Raw genomic sequence first — 23735 nt, forward strand, 5'->3', positions numbered from 1 at the left:
TGTAATTACAGTGCACGCAGTAGCTAAACTCAGGTGCTACTCTTACGTGAACTCTATTTAAAAAAAAAAGCCACTTATATCAGAATGTTGGCTGTTGTTGGGTATGCTGTCCTGATAAAAGGGAATTTCAAACGCCCGCCCATCCGTCTGACAAGCTGTTGCGTGAGATGCCACACATAATAATGCGCAGCTGAAATTTGTCGGTTTACCAGCAGAGGTCTCATTGGTCTCATTTTTCTATTTTAGGAATACGCGTGCAGCGCTTACTCTTTTGAATTGTACTTCCTGCGTGTTGACAGACACGGCTTACACCGGCACTTACCTCCGAGCGTAGAGGTTCCGTTTGCTACGATGCAGAACGTACTCAGGTCCGCGTTTTTAGCTCAAAGGCTCCACAACGGCTGCGCCTTTGGGGCAGCTATCTTCCACATTAGCAGGCTTTGCAGCAGCACCGCAACAAGCAACAAGAACCCTGTTGTATACTTTGATATTGCGGCGGACAAGGAGCCCCTCGGGAGGGTGACCTTTGAGGTAATGTCATCTGTTTTCTAAAAGAGTTACTTGAAAGTTTTTGAAATATTTTATTTAAAATGAGCCTGTGGAAAATAAATAACTCGGCAAGCTGTGTACAGTATCTACACTGGTTTTATAAAGTATTGCTGTAAAGAAGCATATCATTTGTAGTGTACTGTATACAAATCAGATAACACCGCCCGCCATAAACAAACTGTGTGTCACAGACGAAAACCTCAGCGGTTCACGCATTGACCATCCAGTTGAAATGCGCATGAGCAGATAAGCCAGTGCGTCCAAATGCGCTTGCGTAAAATTAGCAGAGTGAAGCATTTCTCTCTCAATTTGTTCATATATTCCACATTTACCACTCTAAATTGGGTTTAATTCATGGTAGGTATTTCGTTTAACACCAAAAAGAGTTTTGAATCTTTAAAAAAAGAAAACGAAATAAGTCCTAAATAAGCGCTCCGAACGACGGAAGATGTAAAGCGCTGATAGACTGTGTGCGTGACACGTGTTTTAAGTAAACTGACTTCATGTTTTTAACGGGAGGCTCGCCAGCTGTTGTAATTCCATTTTCGAAGGTCAACCAGTGAAGACTCTTTAGAACTGATGCCATGTGGTAAAATGGAAACGGACATTTTGCTGAATCCGAGAGTTAAAACGTTCTTACTGTGCGACTCCTCACCTCGTGGTTTAGTTTTTATTAATAATCGTACATGTGACAATAGTGAGCTTTTAATTCATACTCTGTGTTGAAAAGCGCTTATGCATCACGGAAGTGAGTGTATTTTATGTCAGTCCATGATCTGGACTGCTGATAGATAGATAGATAGATACTGTAACGATCTGGGAAAGAAAGTGCCACTGGGCAGAGTGTTTAATTATAAATAGTTAAAAGATAAAAAAGGGGGGGCAGGCAGAAACAACTGCCACTCTTAATAAAACAGCCTCTGGGGTGCTTGTATGTGGATTGGGTTTTTTGTTGTGGGGTGTGTTTTGCTGTTTTTGTTTTTCTGCTTCTTGTCCTGACTACGTTGTTGTTGCTCGGTTTGTTAAAAAGTAGGAAGGAGAGTGAATAAAAACAATTAATTGCCGCCACTTGCCCGTCTGGGAAGGGATATTACAATACTTTATTAATCCCCAAGGGGAAATTCACAAGCTGTGTAGTCGTATGCTTGGTGTCTTAAGGCCACCCACGAGAGGTCACCTCTACTGTATTTCTGATTATGTTGGCTGTCCCTTAGCCTTCAAATACTTGGGTTAATGTTTTCTAATTTCACCTTATTTTAGTTTCAAACTGTATATTCAATAGTTTCATGTGTGTGTCCATATATGTATATGTGTGTGTGTATATATGTGTACATGTCTGTATATAAGACTGAATTAAATGGCATGCTTACAACTTCCAGGCATTGTTCAGCAGCCATTAAGGACAATAGGTAAGGTTATATACCACTCTGTGTTGAATAAAAGGCAAAGGAGGTTATATTTATGCTCTACAGTGTAACGCACTTGTAAGGCCTTTCCTGGAGCACAAAGTGCTATAAAAAAAAGACAGTAGTTCTTAAAAAAAAGTGCAGAGAAAAGTGCAGGCTATGGTGTATGAGGAGCAGACCCTTTTCAGTTTAAACAAACCAGGATTATGAAGTGACATGATTATCATTTTATCCTTTCATAATTTTAATCACTTCCTCGATAGAAATTTAAGATATGGTCGATACAGTGTTGGCAGCACTCATTCCATCCATGATTTGACAGACACAGTGAAAAGCCAATGATAATGAGAATAGCACTGCACCAAACTAATCATGTGGCTAGATCAGAGTTAACAACCACATCAGGTTAGATTGATGCACACAGCAATGAGCGTAGGAGTAGCAGCTGGCAGCAGCCCATATGTTACAGCAGCCATGGACACCAGTATGTCATGAGTGGAAGCTAGATAAGAGAAAAATGATGACAGAAAATGTTAATGAAAGCTCAAAAAAAAAAACCAAACGACAACCAACGTTACCGAAGAAGACACAGCCCAAGGTTCAAAAAACGAGGTAGTTGTTGAAAAGAAGGGTCTGAGGAATTCTGTAGCATAGAGAAATTTTGGTTGTTTAAAGTTTGTCTAGAAACAGAGTAGCATGAACTGCAAATTGTCAAAAGCATGTTCCCACAAAGACCACTAATCTTTTGTACAAACTGAAACCGTGATATCCTGTAGAGCACGTACAATGTAAGACTTTACAGTCCCAGACCCAAGCAAGTGCTGCACTAATGGAATTTCTTTTGCCTTTTTTTGCCTTGGACTAGATGTCTGTGTGGGATTGATTGATATATATATATATATATCTCAATATTTTTTTTTTTTAAAAACCTGTGCTGGCTCACTCATGCAGTACTCTATCCTGTGCCCGCCATTCTTGCCCTCATTTGTCCCATACCCACCCCAAAAAAACAAATTGCTTCCATTAAGGAAAAGAGTCCTATGTAGTTGATAAGCCTGTGTAATATGACCTTGTACAAAGAGGTGGCTGAAGGTTTCTGCTCTTTGGTACAGTTGTCCTTTTCGCTTTTTTTGTTTTGGTGACAATTCTGTTTCATCAGTATTTAATATAGATCATACAATGGGTCTTAAAGATGTGTTAACTTGTGTTTATAAAATATTTTTCACAGAAAGGATCAAAAAGGAGCAGTGTAAGCAAGATCCTGTTAAACCTTTGTGAGTAGGCAACCAATTACAATTAACAAAATCTCCCGGATTTCTCACAGTACTTATTGGTTATCAACACAACCACATTGTAACCAAGTAAAGTACTGTGAACATACTGACATCTCCTCGTCTGCTCGCAAACTCTGAGAGAAAAGAGGGCGTTGCTAACAGCTGACCAGTGAACTTCACAGCACTCTTTGATTTAGGGCAAATGGTTCTACTTTGTAGAGCTTGTGGATAACAGTCGGTGCCGAACAGTTTGACAGTTTCTTTCAGCGATATTTGATTCTTAATCCGTTGTCACATCTTTGAATAGTTTCAGGAAAGAGACAACAGTTGTATCTTTATGTTGATGTGGCCTATCATCACATTGCTGCAACACTGAATTCAGCACTATATCTTGTCACTACAGACCTGTTTGAGTGACCTCGTAAGCTTGCCTTGTTGTCCAGTATGTTTAAAATACCTGACTAGCTTTTTTACACTAGCCAGAAGCAGTGCAACCTAGTGTTTTCTCTGTCACTGCTGGTGTAAAAGCACTTGAGAGAATCGTGTTAAGAATGTGGGCATTAGTTTAATCTGGTGTAGCCGGGCAAGGCAGTAATTGTGTTTACTCCTTGGTCAGCAACAGTCAATTCCAAAAACTAAAAAGTTTTTCAAACATTAAAGAGCAAATGGTTGTAACCATTTGAATCATGCTTGCCTCAGATAGGGTCTTAAAAAGCACCCTTGACACAAGATTGTAGCTCTCATTAATATAATGAATGGTAGCAGATATGAAAGAGGTTTTTTCAAAGAAGTATTTTTTGGTCCAAATATAAGTTGTGACAGAACACCCATACTTATTAATGGTCTCTAGCACATCCTATACACTATCCTTTCTCAGTTTACAGTCATCGGAGGGAGCAGTAATTCTTTAAACTTCAGACTTGCCAGTATTGGCTGCTGTTGTCAACCAAGTATTGCTCAATTTGAATACAGCCCTCACCAGACACTGTGTTGTAAAGATGTATATCCTTGCAAACAAAAACTGCACATTTATCCACTGCTTCGCTTTTAGCGTTAGTTGTTACTTTTGATAGGTTTGGTAAGAATGCCAGATTAGTTTGACCCTTCGCTACTGCACATGTGTGGTGCTTTAAACCTGAGGTGTCTGACTTGTGTCCACTGTATGTTAGCACATTTATCACAGCAAGCAAACGGCACTTGGTTGCCTCGCCATCAATAACAATTGAAAGTGACTGCCAAATGTCACACTTCACTTTACCAAGTTTTGCAGTCTTGTACTCTCCTTTTATTTATATATATATATATATATATATATATATATATATATATATATATATATATATATTAATTAATTATGCTGTTTCCACTGCTATGGATGTCAGGCTGTTTCTGGACTCTGTAATCTTGAGAAGGCTGCACAAGAGACAGTATATGCATGTGTCTTCACAGCTTAGGTTAAAAAAAATATATATATATTTTTATAAATATATATAATAATGAATGTACTGCCCACTTCTCCCTGCAAAACTGAAAGTCAGTCCTGTGTGGCAAGCACTTGCATCAAGTTCTGCAGTGCAGACCTAGCATAAGCTAACCACAGTTGAGCGAATTTGTCAATTTTGTTTATGTTCTCGTTCGTTTACATTTGCCAGCTGCTTAAATTTGTACTGAGGATATATACAGAATGCTTTTTGTCTCATTATTTGTAGGTTTGAACCTATACAAAGGAAAGGATACAGTATAGTGTTTTTTTTTTGTTTTTTTTTTTATTCCATTTTTGTATTAATACCTACTATATTTATTTTGAACTGACCAAAGAATTTCCTTTGTGTTCTCAAGTAAAAATTGAAAGCTTTAAGATTTTAGTTTTAGATTTAAGATTTTTGAATTTTAGAACTAAAATTTCTATTTATTTGGAGTTGATAAACACATTTAGTGTATTCTGCTGTAAAACCTGAAAGCTTTTCACTGGTCACAATTGAGATTTTATTTTGTATTACCTATTTTATTTATTTGAAATTCAGTTGTAGAATGTGCTAGAGTACACTTCTGACATGAAATAAGTAATGTTTAAACCAAAATTAACCTTATGATACATTGATATCACTCTTGGGAGTAAAAAAAGAACTTTTAAGCTTCACAGAAATAGTGATTTCAGTTATGTTGTGATTATATATCAATATTGACTGAAATGAAAAAAAATTGTCATGATATGGAAAAAAATGTTATCGCCCAGCCCTACATGTGTATAAGCATGCCTTGTAATGTATTGGCACTCTGTCAATGGTTGGCTCCTGCTTTTCTGCAAGGGTAAACAAGGATTTTGCAGGGCTGGACTGAATGAATGAATGAATGAATGGGCCTTACATTTTAAAGAACTATAAATGGGTGTATACAGTATTAGGGTCATTTGTGAAAAGTCATGATGTGACATGGTGATTTGACATAGGGAAAGATTTCATCCCCCCACACCCAACTCAATACCCTTGTTTCATGTGCACACATGTTAAACTAGGGATTTTTAAATTTCTAAGAAATGCCAACGGATGTGCCTTAGGGTCATTGTCTAAAGCAGTGGTGTGTCATGGTAATAGAACACCCAGGAATTTAACCCCCAGCATCAGTAGTAAACACCCACCCTCCTCTTTCTGGTTTTATTTATTTATACTGTATAGCACATTTTAAAGCAAGGCATTTAACATAAAATAAGAGCTAACAGTAAGAAATAAAAGCCAGATAAAGAATTAAAATGAAAAACAAAAAACATTATACATACATGAACACACATATACCAACACACACATAAATAGCTTATACAAAATTTTAAATTATGTAAAAAAAAATACTTACAGTACATGAGATGAATGCAGTATAAACAGTATAAATAGAAAGATTTAAACACTACAACTCATAAGCTAAAAAGCAAATGTATTAAAGGGCTTTTTTTTTTTTTAGAAGAAACTTAAACCTATAAAGTGTGGGAGCCGACCTTATTACAAGGGGCAAACCGTTTCACAATTTGGGATCAGCCACCGCAAAGGCACAATCACCTCGCGGAGAGTAAGCAGTCGCTGATTTGAAGACCTCAGCTGCCCGGAACAAGAAATACGGAATATGGAGCAAGAATATGAGCTAAGCATGGTGGAGCTAACCCATGTAGGGCTTTAAAAACAAACTGTAAAATCTTAAAATTCACCCTGTAACTAACGGAGCCAGTGAAGAGAGGCCAACACCAGAGCAATATGATATCTTTTTTTGCTGCTGGTCAAAACTCTAGCAGCTGTTTTCTGCACAATTTGCAGGCGAGACCGTGTCGTACTGGATACCTTGACATACAGGGCATTAGAATAAGAAGCATGAATGAGATTTTGTAGGTCATTAAATGAATAAAACAGCTTTATTGATCGGCCTGAGGTAGAAAAAAAACTTTTACCATAGCATTGATCTGATTGCCAAATTTAAAACCTGAATCCTACATCACCCTGAGATTTTTACCACATGGTTTTGTTATCGGACTAGTTGACCCAATGTGCTAGCAATGTTTCGGGTAACAGTGGGTTGACCAACAGAATAGTTTCAGATTTTGACTCATTTAACTGCAGGAAGTTAAGTGCTATCGAGTGTTTTATATAATCTAAGTAGTTAAAAAGCTTTTTCACTGACACCATTTCACCCAATTGCAGTGGGAAGTAAGTTTGGATATCATCAGCATAACAATGATATGGGATGTTCTGTTTGTTTAGTATAGAAAAGAACAGAACAGTAACATATATAAAGAAAAGAGGACCGGACCTAAAACAGACCCCTGGGGTTCCTCACAGGTTACAGAAGCAGTAGGAGATGTTGAACTACCAATAAGTACAGAAAACATCTTGCCTTTGAAGTAGTCTGCAAACCACTTAAAAGCAGTACCCCAAATACCCACCCAATGCTCAAGCTTGTTAATTGGAATGTCATGATCAACCGTGTCAGTGCTCAAATCCAATAAAACAAGGACTGAGCACCTCCACCAATTAGCTGCTAGCAGCAGATCATTTGTTACTCTTAGCAGCGTTGATTCTTTATTGTGAAATGTTCTGAATCCCGACTGAAACATATTAAGAATATTGTTGTGCTCCAATAAAAGCCGAAAGCTGGGTACCCACAACTTTCTCCAAAACTTTGGCATGAAATGGTAATTTGGAAATGGGACGAAAGCTACTAGGATGCAAGGGATTAAGGTTTGCCTCTTTTAACAGGATTGAATTACTGCATGCTTAGAGCACATAGGAACAGTCCCTGTCTGCAATGAGCTATTAACAATTGAGAGCACCTCAGGATCAATTACATCAAACACCTCTTTAAAGAATTCAGCAGCCATAAAATCAAGAGGATAAAAAAGGCTGCTTAATACATTTCACAATTTTTATCAGGTCTGAAAAAGAGACTGGCTGAAACTGATGAAGTACAGAAGAGTGACTGATGCCCACTGACATATCCTGAGCAACATTCGCAATGTTAGCTCTACTGTCAGTAATTTTACTGATAAAGTATTGCAAAAAGTCATCACAAGAGAGTGATGACCCAGTATTTGCAGAACCCCCCAACAGACTGTTAGATTGGCTCACAATAACATTTGGAAAAAAAACATTGTTCATGCAGCCTTCACAGCCTCTTGATAGATCTGGAAGTGATCCTTCATCTACTTTCTCTTAGCCTTGTTACACATCCTTAATAGAGAACGCGTAGCATCCTTAAACCACAGCTGTCTTCTGGGCTTACATTTCTATAATTGGAGCTACAACATGTTAAATATCCACACAAGTAGATGTGAATTGATTCAAAAGCTCATCTATGCTGAGATCCAGAAAGGATGCTTCACCCCTAGATGATAAAGAAACAGTTTTATAAGAATTACAGAAAATGCTAGCAGATGCAGAATTAAAGCTATGTGACCAATAAGAAGAAGGAACAGTCACTGATGGCAAATACTGCAAATTGAAATCAAACGTAGTAAACCTGTGATCCGAAAGATGATATTGGTCCGTTTTAATGTTACAAATAGAGAGTCCTGATTAAAATATAAGGTCCAAGGCATGACCATGTTTATGAGTCGGGCTTGTAATAAACTGAAACAAAATCAAAAGACTCCATTAGAGTCATCTTAAGAGTTTCTGAATAACTGTTTTAAATATACTGCTCAAAAAAATTAAAGGAACACTTTTTAATCAGAGTATAGCATCAAGTCAATGAAACTTCTGGGATATTAATCTGGTCAGTTAAGTAGCACAGGGGGTTGTTAATCAGTTTCAGCTGCTTTGCTGTTAATGAAATTAACAACAGGTGCACTAGAGGGGCAACAATGAGATGACCCCCAAAACAGGAATGGTTTAACAGGTGGAAGCCACTGACATTTTTCCCTCCTCATCTTTTTTGACTGTTTCTTCACTAGTTTTGCATTTCGCTATGGTCAGTGTAACTACTGGTAGCATGAGGCGATACTTGGACCCTACAGAGGTTGCACAGGAAATCCAACTTCTCCAGGATGGCACATCAATACATGTCATTGCCAGAAGGTTTGCAGTGTCTCCCAGCACTGTCTCAAGGGCATGGAGGAGATTCCAGGAGACAAGCAGTTACTCTAGGAGAGCTGGAGAGGACCATAGAAGGTCCTTAACCCATCAGCAGGACTTTATCTGCTCCTTTGGACAAGGACAAACAGGATGAGCATTTCCAGAGCTCTACAAAATGACCTCCAGCAGGCCACTGGTGTGAATGTCTCTGACCAAACAATCAGAAACAGACTTCTTGAGGGTGGTCTGAGGGCCCAACGTCCTCTAGTGGGCCCTGTGCTCACAACCCAGCGCAGTGGAGCTCGATCGGCATTTACCATAGAATACCAGAAGGTCAGGTCCACCAATGGCACCCTGTGTTTTTCACAGATGAGAGCAGGTTCACCCTGAGCACATGTGACAGACGTTGAAGGGTCTGCAGAAGCCATGGAGAATGTTATGCTGTCTGTAACATCATTCGGCATGACCAGTTTGGTGGTGGGTCAGTGATTGTCTGGGGAGGCATATCCATGGAGGGACGCACAGACTTCTACAAGCTAGACAAAGACACCTTGACTGCCATTAGGTATCAGGATGAAATCCTTGGACCCATTGTCAGACCCTACGCTGGTGCAGTAGGTCCTGGTTTCCTCCTAATGCACGACAATGCCTGGCCTCATGTGGCAAGAGTATGCAGGCAGTACCTGGAGGATGAAGGAATTGAAACAATTGAATGGCCTTCACGATCCCCTGACTTAAACCCAATAGAACATCTGTGGGACATTATGTTTCGGTCCATTAGGCGCCGCCAGGTTGCTCCTCAGACTGTACAACAGCTCAGGGATCCCCTCATACAGATCTAGGAGGAAATGCCACAAGACACCATCCGTCGTCTCATTAGGAGTTAGGAGCAGTAACCTGGAGCTGAATTAAAAAAAATATATATACCATCCTTTCTAGGGGTGTTGTAGAATGCAAATAGCAAATCTCCTGAATTAAAGATGATACAACACAAACAAGCTTGTAAGTACAGTGCAGGGCGCGCGTGCACACACACACCCACTAGGGACAATTTAGAATCACCAGTGCACCTAACCTGCATGTCTTTGGACTGTGGGAGGAAACCAGAGCACCCGGAGGAAACCCACGCAGACACAGGGAGAACATGTAAACTCCATGCAGGGAGGACCTGGGAAGCGAACCCGGGTCTCCTAACTGCAAGGCAGCAGCGCTACCACTGCGCCACCATGCCACTCCCTAAAATTCATTTGCATATGATTTTCAGAATTGAACATATTTTTTAGTAAATAGCAAATGTACTATTCATTAATTGTGAACACAAGTGCGACGTTCTGTTACTCAAATAGATTTCATATCAGTATTCACCTCTCTTGAACCAACAAAGACACAGTATGTTCTTTCTCACTCATTTCCTCATACTGTTACTTCCAAGCAAAGACAGCATAAGACATGGCTTCTTTTTTTTTTTTTTTTATTTATTAATTTTATTACAATCAATACATAGCAATCAAGTTTTTACAAAAAAAAGAATTATGCTTCTAAATGTCATGTCTTGAATCAACTTATTAAGCCACGCATTTTAAAACAATAAAAGAACTTCAAAGTCAGTTTAAAAATTCACAGGAAGCCAAAAAAGTTTCTTAAGAACACAAGTTATATTTCTCTCTCTTTTTTTTTTTTTTTTTTTGCCCCCTATCAGAATTCATGCCACAACATTTTGAATCATTTGTTGATGATCTGTAAAGTGTTCAGCCTGGACATTATGAAAGACATTGCAATAGTTAATTGTACTAGTAATAACAAAGGCATGCTGCATCTTAAAATCAAAGCAAATATTTCACCTTGGCTAAGTTACATAAATGATAAAGTGCAATTCATTAACTTTGTTCAAATAATACTTACATTTCAAGTAAGAGTCAAAGACTACAAATATTTTTGAGGCTGATCGCAGGCTAAGTTTAGTCAAATTATTTTTGATTTGACCCACCTGCCCTTTCTGCAACTTCCTCTTCACACCTCAGCAGCCAGGCTGCATGCTTCCCCGGCTGGTGCCTTTTAGGTGAGTAAGTAAACTTGGAATATTATATTTGAACATACTCTTTCCAAATAGATCCAGTTTTGCACACTGCTATTTTGTTATTAGCATTCATGGTGAAAAATAAGTGTATATTTTACACAACAGACTATAATGTCCAGTAGGCATTTTTGCTTCTCTTCCGTACATCAGCACATATTGGTATGGTAATGAGTTTGTTACTTCTCTAGTTCTAATTTAGAAAGTATGTTAATTCATTTCAAATAAGACATACAGTAGTATGGATATTTCTCTTACTAGTTGTAGGCCCCACCTGTTCTGATTCATTTTAATTGATGGCTTTGATTTTAACTTATTTTTCTGAAATACTAGTCAATTAGCAATGGGCATGTTGTGAATTAACAGTGCATCCTGTGGAGGAGATGATACCTCTCTATCAGTAACACATCACAAAGTGAATTGGTTTTAAAAATCTAGAACCAACAAAAAGAAAAAAAAAGTCATTACAAAATTCCTCATCTCAACTGAACTGCTGCTCATAGGTAGTAGTCAATTGAAAATTACTATTTTACTGTAAAAACTGGGATAACAGTCACTGAGCTCAAAGACTGTACATGTCAAAGGATTAACAACTGTTATTTTGTATATTTCAAAGTTCAAGCCAGCAGCTATTCAAACGTATAATTTCCTCTGACCTTTTTCTGTCAATATTTCATTATTGGCATCTGCCTAAATATTAAGTGTTTGCTTAAGGGACTAATTGGCCTTGGTTAATAAACTTATAGCACAAACTAAATCTGTACTGATGGAAGGTCAGGCCAAAACTAAAACATAGGAGTTAGGAGCTGAGAGGCAGCAGTACGCTGCTGAACTATCATGAGAATGGGTATGACACACTCCACATAATTTGTTATATTTCAAAAAGAAATTGCTGTGCTTTTTAAGAAGTTCAGGAAGGTACAGTCAGCATGTTAGCCACTATGCAGTTCTTCCTGTCTACCAAAAAAATGCAGTTATACATGTCTTTATCTTTCAAAGGTAACAAAATTGAGGTTGCTGCTTGCCACATTGTATGCTATTTAGTGATAGTCATGACAAAAAAAAACAAAAAACCTATGACCTATAACTTTCTACTGTTTAATAGGCTTTCTTAAGGCAGTCAGTCTTTGGTACAGTAAATGTGAAACCCTCACCATGCAATGCTTCTTACTCAAATCTCACTATTTTTTTCATAGCCAACTGTCTTCTCATTGTAATGGTAGATACGAGCATGCAGTTGGCTATATAAAATCATGAAAGGCAAATCCCATAATATCACCATTTTACATCAGTTTGACAACATCCATAGGCTCAACATGCTGCTTGTCCTGCTGGTTCCCCAGCCACTGCTTAGTTACTTACTGTCTGTGTTACCAGTATATGATCCCTTTCAATATGAAAAATTAATGTCCTTCTGCAGAGCACTTTTTTTTTTTTTTTACCTCTCGTCAAACTAAAAACTGTCTTCTTGTATCATTTTCACTGTAATACAAAATATGCTGACTTATGTAAAGCAGTACCTCATTTAAATGATGAAAAGGAAACAAGACTAAATAAATCTGTCCATCCCAAAATCATAGTGCTAGTTAACAGCATAATGTAGAAAGATGAAGACAGCTTTAAGAAGGCCTTTCTTTTATAGGTTCCTGACTACATTGGACCTTAAGACACCTGGCAAACCTTTAAGTATCTACCTGTCATAAGAAAGCTGTGTCCAAATAAACCAGTTGTTAGCTATGCCAACTCTAACGTTTTCACTTGGCTTCAATTTCCAATTTGCTTAAGTACCTTTGTGGTTGTTTTATGTTCAGTTTGTTCGTACTTAAATGCATCAGTTATTTGTTCACTTGTTTCTTGATCCCTCTTTTTTACAACACAGGATCACAAAGGTAGAAACCCATCAAATGGTGTTAGGTGGACACCAGGAATCATCCCTGGATTGGACGCCTGTCCATGACAGAACACATCAGGTCCATTTAATGCTCCTAGTAAATCTAACCTGTACTGGATTACTCAAACACCAGTAAGATGAAGTAACCATACAGACATGAGGAAGATGAAAAGAAGAGAACACGGAAATGGGGAGAATATGCAGATACCATAAGGACATAGTCCAGGCTGGCATTTGAACTCGGGACTTTGAGGGCTGTTAGGCCGTTGTTCCAATAAACAATAAGACCATTGTGCCTCCTGTATATCCATCAACCTGACTGTTTTTAAAAAGCCAATCTGTGTGGTGTTTATGAAGTCATCCATCAGAGCAAGTACAATTTAAAGGAGCAAGATAACAACATTACGATACCATTCAAATAAGAATGCCATCAAATGTTCAAAACTTACTGAATTTAGAAAACAGACATTTTGTCTTGTAGTATATCCATCCATATATCTGTATGTGTTTGTACAGTAACTCTAACATCAACTGCATATGTTGTGCATATATTTAACTGTACTTTGGTTTATACATTTAGTTTAGTGCTAGTTGGATATGCAGCAGCTCCCCACAACCTAGGAGTAGATAACAGGGAAATGGATGGTTTAACAGAAGCTCTCGTCTAAAAGATGTTTGGAGCATTGATGGATGAATTGAACTGCAGCACTTCCTGTCTCGTTTACTGAACTGGTGATGGAGCATGAACCTGCAGTCTTGTGGCTTACAGTCCTTTGCTCCACGCTGCATATATGTACTTCCCTTAATAATGTATGTTTTTATGAAGGTTTATAGCTCACTGCCTTGGCTACTAGGCCACTCCCGCCTTTTGCATTTGTCAGTAGTGAATGCTGGACTTTCCTATTTCATCTTTCAAAAGTATTTCAAATTAGGATTCAAAGTATGGTTTTCTGGCCAAGGGTGCTTCCACTCTTGCCTGCAGTGTCCATACAAATTGCTAAACCCCCATTACTTCAAGATTGAAATAAGCAGCTTTAGGAAATAAATTAAATGTTATTATTTAAATATTAATTTCTTGATATAGTAGGTGCCATCTGAACATGGGTGCCATTTTTTTGGTCTGTTTCAAAACAAGTATCTGTGTTTTTTTTTTTTGCATGAGTCAGTTGGTACTCAAATCATTGTGTCACGTGAAATAATTATCCTGCTCTATGCACAATTCTAAGAAGTTACATAATGCCAGTGGTATTGTTTGACCTAAAAAAGAAAAAAGGCTCCGAGGTACGAAGGAGACACACCTCAACTCCAAAACCTGTCCAGGCGTGTAACTGAGGAGTTAAGCTCTGTCTATTTTTATATGGAACATTAAAGGATGGATTTAGTAATGCATCACCACTGTAGTTCATCTTGTGAAATTTAAATTCTTTTATGCTTTGCTTGTTTAGAAAGAAACACTCAATTTTAGCTTTGCCTGAAACAATGCATTCCTTTTCTGTAAATTACAATAGGAAGGAAAAACATATTTGCATGTTTATTGATTCATTCAACAATAAACTAATTTTAAATTCTGCAACTAATCATTTATTGTAGGAAAAATAAACTTGTAATATGTTCAAGCTCTTTATCTTTCCCATATTATTTAATCTAAAATAATTAACTTTAAATATTTGAAACTGTGTCAAAACAGATTATGCAGTTATGCCCAGATGATGCAAAAGGCAACACATTAATGTTCATAGTTGCAATGACATACTGTATATAAAGAAAATACAAAAGTGGTGTAAAGAATACATGAACGAATGTCTAGTCATTAGCACAGCTTGTAGTGTTTTTAAAATGACACAAATGCTTAATATACTGTTGAATTCAATTTTTTTGTATTGAACAGCACAGTGGTTAGTCTGCTATTATTCACAGTCCCAGGCCCAGCATTACCAGTTTGCCATTTGAATGTTCTTCCTATGTATGCATGTATTTTGTCCAACTTTCCATCGGGTAGGTTGATTGGTGACCTTAAATTGACGTAGTAAAAGTGAGTGCGCCCAGCAGTACGCTAGTAAGAAAATCCACAAATGGTTTGCGTCTTTGCCCAAAGGTTACAATGATAGTCTTCACCCTCACACAGCCCTAAACAGAATTAAGCTGGTTCAAACAAGGCTAGTATTTCAGTGTTTGTTTCTGTATAACTGAAAATGTTCATCAACATTCATGTTTTGTTTCTGAACCCAGCCACTGGGCTGATATCTATCCACCAGTAAGCCTCCTCTCTCATCATAAGTTTGAAGTTAAAATCCTAATAGCATAAAGCTAATGTGCACTTTTCCTCCAAAAAGATGACCCACTCAGTGCACCTTTGTAGCGCTACAAAAGTTGCACATATAGAGGCCTGCTGTACATTTGGAGATTTTGTACACATTATACAGGGTGGCCCACGAAAAAGTGTCCAGCTTCATCGAGACAATTGGATTACGTGGCAAAGAGAAAAATAATCAAATTTGGTACTCATTTACAGAAGATGCCGAAAGTGATCTCCTTGTTCATCACTACATCTCTGTGCCCGTTTCAGCATGTTTATGTACACTCTTTGCAACATCATGGAATCGATTGGAGGAGGGCCACCTTTTTGTGAGCCTTCCTGTATAAGATATTCAAAACAAAATTTAGTTTAACTATTAAGAAATGTTACATTTTGATATTCTAATACAATTTTTGAGATCTTTTCATTTGTGAAGGGGATATTAGAAGTCAGACGGTTAAATATACAATATTTCAATAATGGTGTTATCTTCTTGAGTTTAACTCTTTTGTGAGAATATTTTCACTGTTGCCTCTTCCAACAGCATTTATTTACTGTATATGGCACATTTTCATGCAAACAAAGTAGCTCAAAGTGTTTACAAATTGACAAAAAGAAAGTTGCAAGAAAATAAAAACAGATGAGATTAGGCAATAATACTACAGAATAAGTAACAAGGAAGAAGGGGGAAAAAATCTGTTTGAACTTAAAAATGGATAAATTCCAAGTAGAAGAGTAGCATTCTTAAATACAATGTCATGATGTAAGTAAGTATCTGAAGAGGAGTCCAGGATAAGGTGAGATGGTCGAGAGAACAGAAAAAACAAACAAGAAAAAACCTCCAGTGACCTTCCAGGATTTGGTTCCTATCTTAACATCTGATGTAGCTGGAATAAATCTCAGCTTATATGAGTTGGTACAATAATGGAATTAAAACATGGATAATCTTTTTTTTTTTTTATACTAACAATACTTTACAACTTTATAGTTTAGTAATTGCTAAGAAAAATCCTTTTAGTTCCAGCACCAGGAAAGTGGTGTTTATGAATGTCACTGAAGCTAAAGTCTTGCTCACACAGTGTTTGATTAGCAGGTCTTACCAATGGAAAAAAACACTGGTTGTGGTGTTTTCGGCCAAGTTAATATAAGATCTTTAGGAAATGGCAGGGTGGTATGATGAGCAACCCAGTGAACTTTGTAGCAAGGAAGGTGGTTCAGTATGAACCTCTTAATCAGTGTGTGACCCGTCATTTGACCTTCCTATGCTACAGTGTTTGGTTTTTGTTTGTTTTAAATGTACCTGTATGCATGTGAACAGAGAGAGAGGTTGGGAGCATACACCAATAACACGTTGACTCACCCACCACACAGTGAACCACCTGGACTGGGACCAGAGTGCAGCTTGTGGCATCTCAGCACCGCACTGGATCAATGTGAGGTTTTACACAGTGGCTGGAGTTGGTAGTAAATACTGTAGTACTGCCTTGCTTAGAAGCATCTGTGAATTTATTAATAAAAATGATAATACAAGGCTTACCTAATAGTCAGTAATTCATTGTGAAGAGTTCACTAGTAACTGAAAGGGTGCCCCTAAACAGCTTTACACAGTTGATCTTACACTTTCTTTCTTTTTTTTTTTTTTTTGATATATCTATAGCTGAATGCTGATCTGGTTCCGAAAACTGCAGGTAGGAGCATCAAGTGCCTTTCTTGTATTGTTTCTTTCAAATGAATGTTTGCACAGAAAACCATTTAATTTTAGATAATACCTGAAACACATCTGAATGTATTGACACCCTCTTTTAATGGACAAAATAATTTAATAATTTGAATAATGTCATCAGTGGTGGGTTTTGAACCAGTATATACAGTAAATGATTTATGTACAGTTCCTTGTCCACATGTCCGTACAGCTGGATATTTTTAAACATTAAATTCAAATGTCTAGTTTTGAGTACTTACTGTGCCATCCACAATTATCAGCACCTTTTGGTAAATAAAAAAAAAACAGGTTGTAAATAAAATGCCTTTATTGTTTATTTAAAATGTTAATAAAATCTAGTCTACAACTGAAGTAAATGTAATTAAAAGGTACATTTATAAAAGAATGTTTTATCTAATGTATGTGTGCCACAATTAATGGCACCCCTAGATGTAACAGGAGTAACCTCTAACTGAAGTATTAGCATTGTATGGTTTAGTCTCCAACTAAAGCTATTAACAATTTACAAAGACGTACCGTATTTCCAATCTGCCTAATGTGATTTAGGTTTGCGGAAGCTGAAGCCTAACCCAGCAGTATCAAGTGCAAGGCAAGGACCAACCACGCTCGCAAAGGGTTCATTCAGAGTTGCCACATAACCCAGCATGCACATCTTTGAGAATGCAGGGCAAAAAACTTGGATTACACACAAACTAGGATACTGAACATCTTAGGAATGTCAGCATATTTCATTTTTGTATGTTTTTTAGTACAGCAAATAATTGATACATTATTGCTTCTCATTAATTTCTTGACAGTTGAGTTTTTAGTGTTTTGTAAAGACATTATTCAAAGTTCTCCTGTTTCAATTTCTGTTATCATCTTGTTATAGAAGGGTTTTATTTTTGTCATCATCACAGAAAATTTCAGAGCACTTTGCACTGGAGAAAAGGGCTTTGGATATAAGGGGTCTTTGTTCCACCGAGTGATTCCTCAGTTTATGTGCCAGGTAAATATCCCATATTTTCACTTCCTTTAAAAAAAATATATACAGTATACCTGTTTTGCAAAATATATATACAGTATACCTGTTTTGCAAAATCAATATTTAATCGTGTCTTTTAAATTCAAAGTGTTTTTTTTTTGTTATTTTTAGGGTGGTGATTTTACTAATCACAATGGCACAGGTGGAAAATCAATTTACGGACCAAGATTTCCTGATGAAAATTTTGTTCTAAAACATACAGGGCCTGGTATGAATTTACATTAAACTTGAGCTTGTTGTCATATGTGGTAGTCCTGTTTAGGTCTTTTAATGAAAATACTGTGGAGGCATACATCATGAGCTGTTCAACGTACTGGACTGGGAAGTATTGTATCCTCGACAAATTACAAGAATATTTAACGTATTGTTTATAATTTTGCTTTGAATTACTTTCTTCAAAAAAGTATACGACAGCAAAATTAATAAAAGTGAGCAAGATTGCCTCAGTGACTCTGATCTGAGTCAAGTAGGATCGGTAATCGGTTTAGCAGGTAATAGATGAATGGAAAAAGATGGGCATATGCTACTGTAACATGGTGGGCTACAGCTAGGGCAAAATGAAATTAGGGTTGAGCCATTAGCATGTTTGTGTATGCTGTGTCAGGTTTTTATTTATTTTAATTTTGAAATGTGTGGTAAAATGTAAACCAAGCACAGTGTAACAGTTAATTGTGATATCTATTTTCACAGTTGAGGTGCACTCAGAATTTTTGATTTTGAGCTTAAACTAACAGGCATTGAAACCAGGGAGCAAACAAGTGAGAGACTTGCTCATCCAAAGTATTGTCAGTTTATTCAAAACCTGGAGAATAGAAAATGCTTTCCAAACATGCAAACAGTGCATGACTCCAATCATAAATAATCCAATAAATAAAACAAGTAATCCATAAAATTTTCATAAACCCTAAATCCTTGTCAGAGGGTGTTAGAGATGCATGATCCTATTAAGTTAAAATCCAGATCGGAGAGGTGAAATCCCTAACATTCCTCCATGCTCTGTGACACATAAGGACATCAATCCACCACCTCAGCCACTACACACGGTCCCAGAGCTGACGTCCCCGTCATGTCCCCATACCCTCAAGGTGGGCATGCCCTCTCTCAGAAGTCCACCATATCAGGACACCATCGTTTCATCTGCTCCTGTGGCTGATCTTCCTCTCGCCAGCTCACCTTTCGGTTGTTTAGTGACTAGAGTGCATCCACCTCTCTCGGCTCCCTCACCCAGTCCTTTGTTCTGTTGTCAGTAAACAAATCAGCAGACAATTCTTCTTCGTACTCGATTTTTCTCTCCAGAAACTAGCAATCTCTCTGTCTTGCAGTTTTATTTCTGTTCTTTTCTCATTCATTCCTTTTGTACTTACCGCACTTTCTCTTTTATTCTTTGAATCATGCTGAGCTGGTCCCTCCTAAATGCCACACTGCTTTCGACTGTCAGTCATTAATTACAGCTTGTGTATGCTGGTAGGTGTGTCTGCCACTCCGACACAAGCTAAAACCCGGGGTGGGCTGCCACTTAAAAAACAGCAAAACTGTTCACACCAAGTCATAGCCCCTGCTCGTCTCGCAACAAGCATGTATGGTACATCATATTCGTACTTCAGACATCATGAGCAGGAGACATTTTTCTCGTACTGGTTTGGCAAAGGGCAATGTTCAAATTACCTGTCTAGGTATAAGGTAATAGAATTTTTTATTTGAAGACGATCAAGGCACGTCTCATTTCTTCTACTGAATAATGCTTTATAGTATTTTGATTATGTAAATATCACTTTTCATCTAGTTTGCAGTTAAAATCGATATTACGTAAACAAGAAAATAATCAAATGTATTACTTAGGAAATCATCACATTGCTTAAGAATGCAAAATATCTGACACACGAGAATATTCAGTCCACCAAGCTTATTTGGTTGGTACTTGCTAAGTTGTTCCAGTAGCTCATGCAGCTTTTTAAAGTTGTTCACTTCAACTTCAGGACATATTTTATGTGTTAGTCTTAAGTAAGAAAATTGTAGAATATTAGTGGTCTTTAAAATCAACTTAGAGTACTTTGGCTGATTACCATTGTGTACCTTAGGTAGTAATTGGCTCTTTACAGTAAATTGTTATCGGTGGTTACTTTGCAGGTGTGTTATCAATGGCTAATGCTGGACCAAACACCAATGGATCTCAGTTCTTTATCTGCACAGTCAAAACGGAGTGGTATGTATGGACTGTCTTAAATTTAAAGTCAATATTTTACTAAAAAACTGTGTGCTGAAAGTCATTTTTATTTTTTTAATTTCTGTTTTTTAGGCTGGATGGCAAACATGTTGTTTTTGGAAAAGTAAAAGAAGGAATGGATGTTGTTACTAAGATTGAAAAATTTGGTTCTAGAAGTGGCAATACCTCTAAAAAAATTACCATCACTGACTGTGGGCAGCTAGCGTAAATGGAAATTCTGCTCTTACAAATATGAACTACCGACTGTGAATAAATTGATTACTGAATTGATCAGGATTTTTAATTTATTTTAGTCTTTTCACATGTTGTTGTTTTCAGTTTTCTTACAGTTAATTCATAGATGATTTTATTTGAGTGAAAGGAATATTTTCTTAAGAATTAAAGCAAAAACTTCAGCATTAACGCTGGTTTTCATCACTGAGAATAACAAAGAATTTGCTAACATAAATTTGTATTTTTCTATGGCTGAATAAATATGTGTTAATTGCTGTAAATTTTTTTTTGTAATTTCTAATAAATAATGTGCAGTAGATTCAGTGAGATTTTTATTTTTAAACTGCTAAAATTGTCTAAGAAATGTTTTAAAGGTGATATGCATTTCTGCTACAATACGTCTGGAGCACACTGGTGCTATGGTGTACATTCGGTACTAGAAAAATCTATTTGTGTTGCATTAAAGTGAAATATATATATATAATAGTTTTTGGTTTTTTTTAATTGAATCATATTTAATGCTTTAATTACAACAGAGGAGGACTTATTTTTTAATAAAAATTTGACTTGCTTTTTGGTTCCCTTTTAGTATTTGTTTGCTGTTGTAATAAGCATTACAGCAGAGAACGCCAAATAAGTTCAGTTCTTTTTCTCTGATTTTTTTAATAGTGAAATTAGTGAATTGCTGTTTTTAGCCATAAGGGGGCAGCAAAAGTCTTAAACAAAACCACTGCAAATTTTACGACCAGTGGATTTTATTTTTATTGTGGTGTGATTCTCTGTATTTGAATTACACCCTGAAATAGATTAAGTAGGTATAGTTTTTGAGAAAAATTATTTTGCAAGCCTTTTAAGATGCATTAGTGTACCTTTTGGTCTTACATTGAAGTGCAACTGTACTTCAAGCAGTGATTAAATAATCTTCCAAAGATTCTAGCATATAAAATGGGGTTAAATGAATGCAGGTTATGTGGCAGAGGTTTACACACGCTACATGAGCTTGACACCGTAGTGAAGAATACATCAGATGCCTTCACTATCAGCAAGTGTAAGTTTTCTAAATTGTAAATGAGCTTCTGCAGAAAGAACGGAGATTAGAAACGGTGGCCACACTGATACAGATACTGTATAGTAGTTGATAAAGTTGGTTCATAGTTCGTAGTTGGTAATTTACAGTATACACACGTGCCTCTGGAATTGTGGACAATATTCTGCACTATTGAAGGCACATTGGGGGTGGGCTGTCCTAATGGCCAAGCTTAACTAGTCTTTCACCAAAGGCCCAGAAGAGTTTATTTTTTTAGGCATTTGTGTTAATTGAATTTTGGATTTCTTTTGGTCTTAAGCTTAGCTCCGCTTATATCGCTCGTTGACTTTTCCCAAGATTTCCACCATCGAGAAACTAAAGAATGTGAAACTATTTGAACCTCAAAAAATTATTGCTGTTTTCCTCATCTATACAAATGTGTGTAGTTGTGTTTTTTGCATAGCAGCATTGTGTGCAAAGCATTGGGCCATCATTAGATGGGATGCCAGTCCCCTGCTAGGCCCACTTGCACCTACACCTACACTGAGACAGGGCCAAGTAGCCTGACATATCTATGGGATGTGAGAGGAGTACGCAGAGAGAAATAACTTGGAGACACGATGGGCAAGTGAGTGACCTGAAATTTAAACCCAAGAGGCTGAGCCCACTTGTTTTTTTTGTTTTTTTTGTTTTGAAAAAGCAAAGGTGTTGTACAAAAATAAAATGGCGGAAAACAAAAAAAAAAAAAACTATTACAGTTTACTTTATGTGACCTCCGTCAACCATTATGTAACAAACCTAAATCTGCTTAATCCATTTCAGGGTCCCTGGGGGCTGGAGCCAACACCAGCAGCCTTGGTCCTTTTGGGGTCCCTGTTAGACATTTTTAGTGACACAATTAGAATGTTGTCATTGCTTTATATGAGGTGTTTAGAAAGAGACCTATAGAAAGAATAACTTGGAGTAACATACATTGCTTTATTCCAAAGAAATGAAAATGTGTCCTTTTTTAACTGTTTAACTTGACTTATTTGCTAAGTGTTGTCAAAAGCTCCATTTTTACATAAGTATCCATGCCCTTGCAGGTTACATTTTACTTCATCTCAAGCTTACTTTTCTCTTTTCAGATATCGCATTCCGGTGGTTTGGACAGTTCAGTTTGGCATCTGATATCCCATAATGCTTTTTTTCCCCTGGTTTCTGGGTGAGGTGCTTTATTGGTTTTACAGTACATTTAATTAAGTTATGTAAACGGAGAAAAAGTTTCATGCCAGTATTAGAACAGCACAGTGCCAAATGTGCAAAATATAGCAGGACGTTGCCAATAGTCCAGCATGGTAAAAAAATAATAAATGCTCTGCTTTAGATTAGGTTAAAGTGCAACTTTCTCATCTGGGAAGGTTTTTACCAAGAGGTAGGTAAGTGGATTTGTTCCTAAGAAAAATGTGTGCCCTCAATACTTGTCATTCTTTTGTGTCTGAAAATTTAAACTTGTCAGGGGGGGATGAGTGCATACAACCTTAACCTTTTACTAGCAAAGGTGCAAAGTGAAATGAAAAGTTTTGTACATTTTATACAAACATCAGTACCACGTCTTAAATTGAGTGATGCATTCAACCTTGAAGTAAGCCCTGTCGTCTTCAGTTATCTGGCAGACACTGTGGTACCCCATGATGTGCCACTTTTTCACTTAATGCCAGGAACCTGAACCAGGATGGTGGCTTGTCTCCAGTTCTTTCATTCTGTGCCGCAATGCTAAGGGAGACATCAGCTGTGCATTGGTGACAACAAACATAGGTATTTGCTCACTAGGAAACTGCAATGGGACGTACTAGTTGCTAGTTTTTTCCTTTCAGTACTTTTTAACGACACTTTACAGCATGTGCTGCACTCGCCTCTATGCTTTCTTGCTAATGATGGACGTTTCTAAGTTTTGCTGAGTGCTGCCACCAGGCCAAACTGCAGTAAATACTTGAACACTACTTATGTTCCAGAGACATGGGTGCTACACAACAGCTGGAGCAAGTGTTGAACCAAATGTGTCAGTCTTCTCATATATGTGATTGCACGAGGGAATCGATTGGTGGCTGTGACTTCACTAAAGTCTTATTGGAGGTGTTCCTGTTGGCAGGAACTGTACATACGAAATGTCATGGAAATGCCTGGACCCACCGGTAAAGAAAGTTAACAAAGGTTCTCGCTGGTTCCTGGGGCAGGTGGAAGATAGTCTGATGGTGAGAGATAATTGGAAGTTTGCACTTAGTTACAGTAGTTACAGAAGCTGTGTGTGATGGGTTATTCCAGTTCCATTTCTTTGTGAAGTAACGAAGGTACATCTTTTCTACTTTGCACACTGCACTAACCCTAATGGTTTGAAGGTGTTTAGGTCAGTTGAATAGGGAGGCCATAGGATGTGCTTGAGTCAATCCACTCTTGACTTGGTGTAGCAGTGTGTTTGGGGTCATTATCATCATCCGAGAAA

The 23735-nt window shown here is 37.4% G+C and overlaps 1 protein-coding gene across 1 annotated transcript; it reads left to right on the forward strand.

Moving 5' to 3' along the window:
- The first annotated feature begins 211 nt into the window (after window positions 1–211).
- On the forward strand, window positions 212–20707 carry ppifa (peptidylprolyl isomerase Fa). Its single transcript, XM_039772955.1, has 6 exons — window positions 212–531; window positions 16700–16730; window positions 17665–17753; window positions 17901–17997; window positions 19917–19992; window positions 20086–20707. Exons 1-6 carry the CDS (start codon window positions 352–354, stop codon window positions 20219–20221), a joined length of 609 nt encoding a protein of 202 aa, XP_039628889.1. The 5' UTR covers window positions 212–351; the 3' UTR covers window positions 20222–20707.
- The last annotated feature ends 3028 nt before the right edge of the window (window positions 20708–23735 follow it).

This window comes from Polypterus senegalus, chromosome 1 (genome assembly GCF_016835505.1).
Source record: "Polypterus senegalus isolate Bchr_013 chromosome 1, ASM1683550v1, whole genome shotgun sequence".
NCBI classification, from domain to species: Eukaryota; Metazoa; Chordata; class Cladistia; order Polypteriformes; family Polypteridae; genus Polypterus; species Polypterus senegalus.

Coding starts and splice junctions, on each gene's coding strand:
- ppifa (XM_039772955.1), top strand. CDS start 352: ATGCAGAACGTACTCAGGTCCGCGTTTTTAGCTCAAAGGCTCCACAAC. Junction 17,754..17,900: donor TTCCTCAGTTTATGTGCCAG/GTAAATATCCCA, acceptor TGTTATTTTTAG/GGTGGTGATTTTACTAATCA. Junction 19,993..20,085: donor TGCACAGTCAAAACGGAGTG/GTATGTATGGAC, acceptor TCTGTTTTTTAG/GCTGGATGGCAAACATGTTG.